Source organism: Apteryx mantelli, chromosome 2 (genome assembly GCF_036417845.1).
Source record: "Apteryx mantelli isolate bAptMan1 chromosome 2, bAptMan1.hap1, whole genome shotgun sequence".
In the NCBI taxonomy this organism is placed as follows: Eukaryota; Metazoa; Chordata; class Aves; order Apterygiformes; family Apterygidae; genus Apteryx; species Apteryx mantelli.
The window spans coordinates 149306767-149314839 of NC_089979.1; the positions used below are offsets into that span (position 1 = coordinate 149306767).

Genomic DNA, 8073 nt, shown 5'->3' on the forward strand with positions numbered 1-8073 from the left:
ATTCTAATTAGTGTTAATACAATCTTAGTAATGAGATGTATGTTCCTTATACTGTTTCCTCCATTACAAACTCTTTTCTGTGAAAGACATAAGAAAACCTTTCTGTTATTGGAATTGTGCTGTGGAAAGGCCCTGACATGACTTTGGATGAAGAAAAAATAAGGGGAAATAAGCATAAAAGTAGTTTCCACTGGTTGAGACTGTTGTTCCTGAAACTGCGTGGAACAGTGTTTACTCCTGCCACTCTCGAGTTCAGTGCTGTTTCAGTTTCAAATAGCTGACTATTTCTTTAATATTAAATTCCTGATTTTTGAATTGCCTAAGTAGGAGGGTTAAGTTGGCACAGGCAGGCATGCAAGTTTCCTACTGTGCTATTATGAGCTCTCTGAACATGGTTAGATCACACGGTGGTGGATGAGTTTGGAGCTGGTTTAAATCAGTACTACTCCTAAGGTGATGGAAAGTCACAGCTCTACTTTCAAACCTTTTTATACTGCTCTATAATTAAAAGAATTCCCAGATGTCACTGTAAATTGCTACTTTTGGTAACTTTCCGAGCTTCAGAATCTGTTCAGGCAGTTTCATGTGAAAAATGGATTTAGACATTACCATCATTATCTGACTTTAAAATAATACATAGGTAGAGAACTTAAGTTGCAGGCTAGATGTTGCTGTTGCTCAAAATAAATGAAAAAGTGTATCAACAGGACTTGGGGGGGTGTGGAGGGGGAGGGAGACTGACAATGTCTACGTGTGTATCAACAAAAATGTAAATGACCAGAGAGACTCTTTATTTCATGTCTGACAGCATACACTCAAAATGCTAAACAGGAACTATGTATTTATACACATCTTTTTTTCAATGGAAAGCTGAAGTAAAAAGTTCCCATACTTTCATATAAACTACAGTATTGTCCTGTCAAACCCTGCAGTGCCTCGGGACTAGGATTACTTCCTGACCAACAGAGACAGCTTCTACTCCATCAACAGCACCAGCAATTTCAGCAATTACTAAGTACTCAGCAACTCACATCAGTAAGTTTTAGTTAATTACAATTTATTACTTTTAACATATTCTAAGGTATTGACAGACTCCTCAGCACAATATAAATATTAGAGATGTTTAACATATAACTGCTTTTGAAAATCTTTTAAGTTTTGAGGGGTTTCAGTGTTTTTTGGATGATACAGTCATGCTAAATTACAGTGCGCCATTGGGCCGAGTGCATTGCTGTGAACTGCTGCCTAGCGCCTTCAGTCCCATTTGTCCCCTCTGTGGACATGGTGGCTTGTCTCTCTCAACATCAACCGCGGGCGGTAGAATTTGGGAATGTGTATTGATTCTGACAATATCCTAAGCTATTCCCTGGTTCCACTAAGATTGTAACAGAAGAAGATTTGAGACTTATATCATGAGCTGGCTCTACTCTGCCCTACAGTATTCATATATGCCACTTGGCAGCTGTTTTAACTATCTGTGTTGTTAATTGCATAGTTTTAGTACTTTGACAAACATGATTTGATATTCTTCTCAGATATGTTTCTTCTGACAGGGGCTTGGCAAAGCCAGCAAACTTGCTTGAACTTCTGCTAAGCTGCTGATTTCAGGAAATGTAACAGGCACTTTCTTTCCTTGCCCTCAGTCTTGTGGAATTTCATGAGTGTAATCTAAATTAACTGGCATTAAGTTAGTGCTTGTCCTGGCTAAAGATCTGGGCAAGCAGGAACCCAGGGAGGATCTATTATTCATTAACTAATTCCTGATTACTTTTTCTCCCTCACCTTACTCAAGGAACAACATCAAGCCCTTTTATATCAGTTAGTACAGCAACAGCACCATCACCATCAACACCATCAGTCTGAAGTACAGCAATTGCAGATTACTGGAGGAGCACAGATACCCATAAACAACTTGCTTTCAGGCACACAGGCATCACCGCTTAATGCAGCTACTACCAACCCATTCCTTACAATTCATGGAGATAATGCAGCTCAGAAGGTGACAGTAAGTATATTTCTCACCTCATTTTTAATGCAGTCTCTTCATGAGGTAATTAAAAGATAAGCAGCAAGTTATGTGCATGTATTCACAACTCAAGGGTGGTATTTTTTTATTCTGGTGTGGGTATGTTTTGCTTTTTGTTTAAGGCTTCAGCAACAGTTACTGAAGTCCAGAACCCGGTGAACTTGCACTCCCTTATAGCTGTCCGCTCTGCTACACACTCCTGCTTCCTTGGATCAGAACTTCAATCCAGTGGCCCTTGCCCTTCTCTTACATATCTTACCAAACTGTGATTCTGGTCTTCCTCAGCCCACCTTCCCCAAGTCTGGGTCCGCTGGTCAATTTTTTTTCCTTTATCGCCTGACTTGAAGAGTTTGTCCTGGCCAGGCACTGTGGAGCTCCAAAGCTCAGTTGCTGTATAGCAGCTGACCATTTGATGGCTTGAGAGATGAGGAGCCCACAGCTGGGAAGGTGAAGTATGTATTAGGAGAATGCATTATATGGATTTAGATTCTGGTGTGGGAAGGTGAGGATGTATATTGGGAGGTTGAGCAACTCTTCCCTTGCTTAATATAGTAGTAAAACTTTTCCTGGACAGATAAGAGTCCTTGGAGAAGACATGAAGTGGCAACAGCAGTGAGAAAAGGGAAGTTTTTCTGCAACAACGGATGGGAAGAGTTTGGGATCAAGTGTTGGGCCCCCCTCTGCTTCCAACCCCCAACGTTGCAGCTGCCTTAGGGGCACTGCTGGCACTAGAGCCACAGTGGTGGAGAGGAGCTCAGGCAGCTGGGCTTTGCAGTAGTTTGATGGCATTGCCCCAAATATAAGGTGAGACACCCAGTGTAGCTTATGAATTTTCAAGACAGTTTCCCTGCAGACCTCTCCCTTCTATTCAGAGATACGAGCATGTACTTTTACTAGGCTTTGTGTGTGTGTGTGTGTGTGTGTGTGTGTGGTTATTGTCATTTTCTAATCTGGTCCATTGCTGTGATACTGCAAACTGTCCTACAGGATCCAGTAAGATCACATTCTTTTCTGCTGAGTGGAAGAGCGGAAGGGCTGTATCAGAGGAGTTTGCTCAGTGCTTTGTGACCCCCATTTAGAAATGCAAAGTATTTGTTCTAGTATGGATCTCCCCTAATTTTCTAAAAAGTAATAAAGTTTTATATGTGACAGATCTGTTTATTTGGGATTTTTACAAATGGCTATTACTAGGTCTGGACAGCCTGATGGGGCAGCACTAGTACAACCACCACCAGATGCATTGTTGCAATTTTATTTTTTTTCTTGTAACAGGTGGAAAGAATTCAAGGAAGTCTTGAATATTTTCCAAACAAAAAACTTAGAAATAAATGTTTTTAATTGCAATTATTCCCCTCTCCCCCCAAAAAAAAGAATATTTTGTTTTTATCCCCTTTCCAATTGGAAATAAGGGTGCATTGTTGTTTGTATGTTTTTTGTGTTTGGATGTAGTGAAAATCTTCTGTTTCATCAACCCCTCTCCAGTGGGTAAAAAGTAGCAGAGATCACCTGGTATTTTCTAGGCTAACAAGTGGATCCAGGGGGAGACCAACAGACAGGAACAGAAACTCTTGTTGGGATGAAAGTGGAAGCAAAGTTTGTGTTTCATAATGCTGTTTCATAGGCTGTGAAAGCCTAATTAAATAGGAGTTATTTCAGTGTAGTCCTACTCCTTTAATTATTCTTTCCTTTTCCACTTTTGGTTCTATGACACAAGATTATTCTTTACAATGCAAGAATAATTTATTTACTGATTAGATAGCTGTATTAATTTTATCTCATCTGCTGTTTTGTCCACAGTGTATTTCAACTCTGCTTTGTTATTTGCATGAATTTAATTTTACTTAGCTCTGTATTTTATAATCTGATTTTTAGAAGTATTTTCTCTTACACAGAGGCTTAATGATAAAACTGGACCAGTTGCATCAGAGAAGAGTTGACATTTGAATGATACTTGAGACCTGCATGTCCTGCTGTTATAGCACTTCATCTGAATGCTAACTGCAGTCTTCCTTTCTGCAGATATGAAGAAATGCAACAAGGAACTCTTACTGCACAGCAAAAGGTTAATAGGCTTCAATAAGGATATTCTTGGTAGGCTTTGATTTACTTACTTGTTGCACTAAAATGGAAGTACTTTTTCATGTTTCAGACTGTGAAAAGATAAAATTTTGCAAACCGTAATTATTTTGTCAATATGATGGTACTAAGTACAAATTTGAACATAGAAGAATATATATGCTTGATTCTTGAGTACTAATCTTATTATAAATTCAAAGGCTAGTAAACTGTCTGCAGTCATGGGTTACTTTGGTTTCAGAGCAGTAGTTTTAAAAACAACCCCCACCCCCTTCCCCAACCAGTCTGATCTGCTGCAGTTGCAATATATCCTTTTAGACTAAGCTTGTAATGGCAGTCTGGATTTGCTATTTGTTGTTCTTTTTTACACATGTATTTTGAAATCTGACTCATAAGAGAATCCACTTTTGAACTTTTTATTCCTTTTAAATTCCTGTTGATACATAGTGCAAGTTTTTCCTGAATAAGAACTACAGTATGGAATCCAAAGTTTATTAATTTTGATGTAGGTTTTAGAGTTCTGAGGTTTTTAAAGAAACCGGTTTGGTTCAAATGGAAATGTTTTCTTACCAGATGAGAAGGCCACACTGGAAAAGTATGTGCAGTGTTTGGCCTAAACCAAGTGCCTGTTGCTACCTCCGTTTCATTGGAATGGCTGCAAACAGCTGATCATGCACTAGATGTGTCCTTGTTAGCAGCAGGAATATTCAGTGTTGCACCAGCAGCCTTGTTGTTCTGCCTTTACTAGAAGTGTTTATACCACTCTAGACAGCTCAGGCAGATTACCTGGGTCACTTTTCACTAATAAATTACCAAAAAAGTGAGTTAATATTTCCCACTAAAATTTATCAGTGGTTGAAACGGGTGAACTTGTGTTAGAACACTTCCACCTACAGTAGCTGATTTCATGGCGTGACTATGCAGTGTGGTAAAGTATTGTTTAAATTGGGGCAATGACCACTTATCAATATTAAGGTGGGAATTATTAGAGGAAAAGACCCAGCTGTAATTAGACCTCCACTGTGTACTTATTTGGAAGAACATGTTAATTCTGCAATATGTTTCTTAGTTAAACATTGCACAGTTCTTACCTCATTTCTGTAAATAAAGTTTTGTGAATCTGTTTTGTATTGTGAAGAATTCATAAGAAAACATTGATATTTTGATTTGTAATATTTCTAATTAGTAGATTTAATTGAAAAAGGAAAAATAATTTATTTTTATATGTTCTGGGAAATTTTTTAAAAATGTCACAAATCACTTTTGTAGATACTTTACAAAAGTAAATCAGTGGCTTATTTTACTTACTCAACCCACTGGTGAATATTCTGTAACAATTTGTACAAATGGTAAAATGAAAATGTGCTGTTATTTTGACTAGATGTAAAATTCCAAGTGTATGAAAAGATATGTACAAAGCTTTTGTTAATAAAACTTTAATGTTTATAGTTGTATTCTGTTGTGTGAACATGACTGTTGTATGAAAAATCAATATTTCTGTTAATGTTACATGACAGTTTTAATAGTTGCACATTACCACTAAAATTTATTACAACAGCTTTTAAAAATGTTTCTCATTTTAATTTTTGCTTGCAAGAGACGTTGATGCAGCTGCACTACTTATGCGAAGGCATTTTTGTTTACCTGACTGTCAGTATCCAACAGCTGTCCTGTTCCATAGTCTGAGTCAGAATTTCTTGTTTTCAAGCTTGAAAGACAAATTCCTCTGAACTTGCAGGAGGGGGGTGGGCTGTTGCTCTAATAGACCAAATTCATTCTGAAATAACTTGATGTGCGCTCTGTCTTGATGCAGTGCCTAGGTTAAAGTGATCTTGACCTTGGGATGTTGCTGTAATCTTTTTCTTTATTGTACTTTCTATAAAATGAGCTCAATATTTCTTTTCCCACAAATTTTGTTCCTTGTCCATGGAGGTGTTGGTAAACACAGAGCTAAGCTCCTGGACTTTCATTTCCCAGGGAGCAAGGAGGAAACAGCATGGCTAAACTTAACCCTTCTCTGACTGTCACCTGAAAGTAAAATTTTGAGTCTTGTGACAATACGGGTTTTGGTAGACAAGGGCTGCTTGCTGCTTACTTACTGCTTGCTTTGTTAGTCACAGTCGATAGCAGGAAGGCAGAGTATATAGTATATATATAGTGGGCCCCTTGATTTATACTTCACACTGCTTGACCTGTTGATGGGGGGGGGGAGAAGCCCAATTTGATCGTCCACCAACTCACCTGTGAGGCTTCGCTATAGGGACCTGGAGTGTCACTTCCCTATGAGTTGTGCAATGCAGACTGCTGCTTTATTCAGGGGCCTAAGCAGAACCCAGAAGCTTTGCCAGGTAGACAGTGGATACCACTAAGTCATCTTGCTCCTATTAGAGCAGTAACACAACAGTCGGTAACAGCAGTAAGCCTTGTAGGGCCTTCTGCATTTTCTTATCTGAGAGGGATTGCCAAAATTCCAGTATCTTTCCTGCTAAGAAGCAGAGAAGCATGAAAGGAGCAAAGCTGGAAATAGTGAGATTGCTGAGGATTGCCACTCTTAAGATTTAACTGGTTAGAGATTGGTGCCAGAAGCCCAGGCTAGTGATGGAGGTCTTACAGTACTCATAGTCCTGATGGACCAACAGTCAACAGCAGGGAAATAATGAAAAGTAATGATAGTTCTGACATTTAAAATTGGATTTAAAATCCAATTCACTAGTCCTTTAAAGAAACACCACATCAAAGCCAAGTTCATGTGAGGGCCAGATGAAGTAGAAAGCAACCTTCTTCCAATGATTTTGCAGATCCTGACATCAAAGATGATGGGCTCTGGCTGCTCTGGCACCAGTTCAGTAGAAGCTGATGCTGCAGCCCCTGTGGAATTCCTCTGCTGCCAAAGCAGCATCAGCTGCCACACAGGTCCCTGGCAGCCAAGTTGCTGCTACTGGGCCACCCTCAAACTGTTTCAGGAACCACTCAGGCTTCAGTGGCATGACAGCAGCAAAGACCGAAGGCGCAGTGGTCCAAGGTAACACTCACTTGAACTTTTCACTGCATTTCACTGAAATCCAGCTTTACTGACAACACTGACTAGCACACCTTGCAGCTTAGGGGAGCCCACTTGTGGACTGAATGCTGGAGTGACAGCCTCTGTGCATCTCAAAGCAGGCTCTGGGCCTTTGTCAGCTTCATGGAGCCATTCAAACTGTGTTAATAGAAGCTAATATTTCAGCAATATGATTTGTGTGATACTTTGCGGTGTCTGATTTTGTGGCCCATTTTTCATAAGCTACGCTTAAATCTCACTGTTGGGTCCTCCTTAAGAGAGCTTTTAAATTAAACGGTGTTTCTTTTATTGCTTTCAGAGCCTCATATCCTCTCAATAAAGAGATCATATTGCAAAATCTTGTCCTAAAACACAATAGCATTTAATAATTTATTTCATGTATTGTCAGCCATAAAGTTGAGGATGATGTAGTCCAAACATATACATGTACAAGCCATTGTAGATGAGCATCTGTTATGCTCTCTGCTAGAACTAAGCAAAACTACGTTAGAGCGATCTTAACCCTTACAATGGCTCAATCATATGCCACTCATTCAACTATGGTTGTTGTTACTTTACAACATACCTATATAAAAAGTGTAAAAGAAGTATTTAGACTGCAGCATCACCTTGGTAGGGTAATACTGCTCTCTCTAGCTAAGTTTACCCCAAGTGCCCCTTGCCATCGTGACTTACCTATCCCATCCACAGGGGCAGGCAGAAGATGCTCAAAATCGACTTAGAACAGACTTGTAATTGGCACGCTTTCTATACTTATTTGCAGTTCGCAGTGTGGGTGCTACATCACAAACCCTGTAGCACTGAAAGCTTTTCATGCACAAATTTATAGTGCAGAGGACACATTGCGCATCGGCTCTCAAATGCCCAGGAAGGAGAAAGAATACTTTTTGCCAGCAGGCAAGTATTTGTA

At 39.4% G+C, this 8073-nt stretch overlaps 1 protein-coding gene across 5 annotated transcripts in view; it reads left to right on the forward strand.

The window, feature by feature from the left end:
- The window catches only part of MLLT10 (MLLT10 histone lysine methyltransferase DOT1L cofactor), a 134601-nt gene extending 129045 nt beyond the window's left edge, over positions 1-5556 (forward strand). For 4 of the 5 annotated variants that reach the window (XM_067291778.1, XM_067291775.1, XM_067291776.1 and 1 more), the window contains 3 exons: positions 933-1035; positions 1793-2005; positions 3902-5556. In XM_067291778.1, the coding sequence (XP_067147879.1) occupies positions 933-1035; positions 1793-2005; positions 3902-3970 (385 nt within the window). In that variant the 3' untranslated portion in view covers positions 3971-5556. The remainder of the gene's footprint in view (positions 1-932; positions 1036-1792; positions 2006-3901) is intronic. The other variant, XM_067291777.1, reaches the window with a different exon arrangement.
- The last annotated feature ends 2517 nt before the right edge of the window (positions 5557-8073 follow it).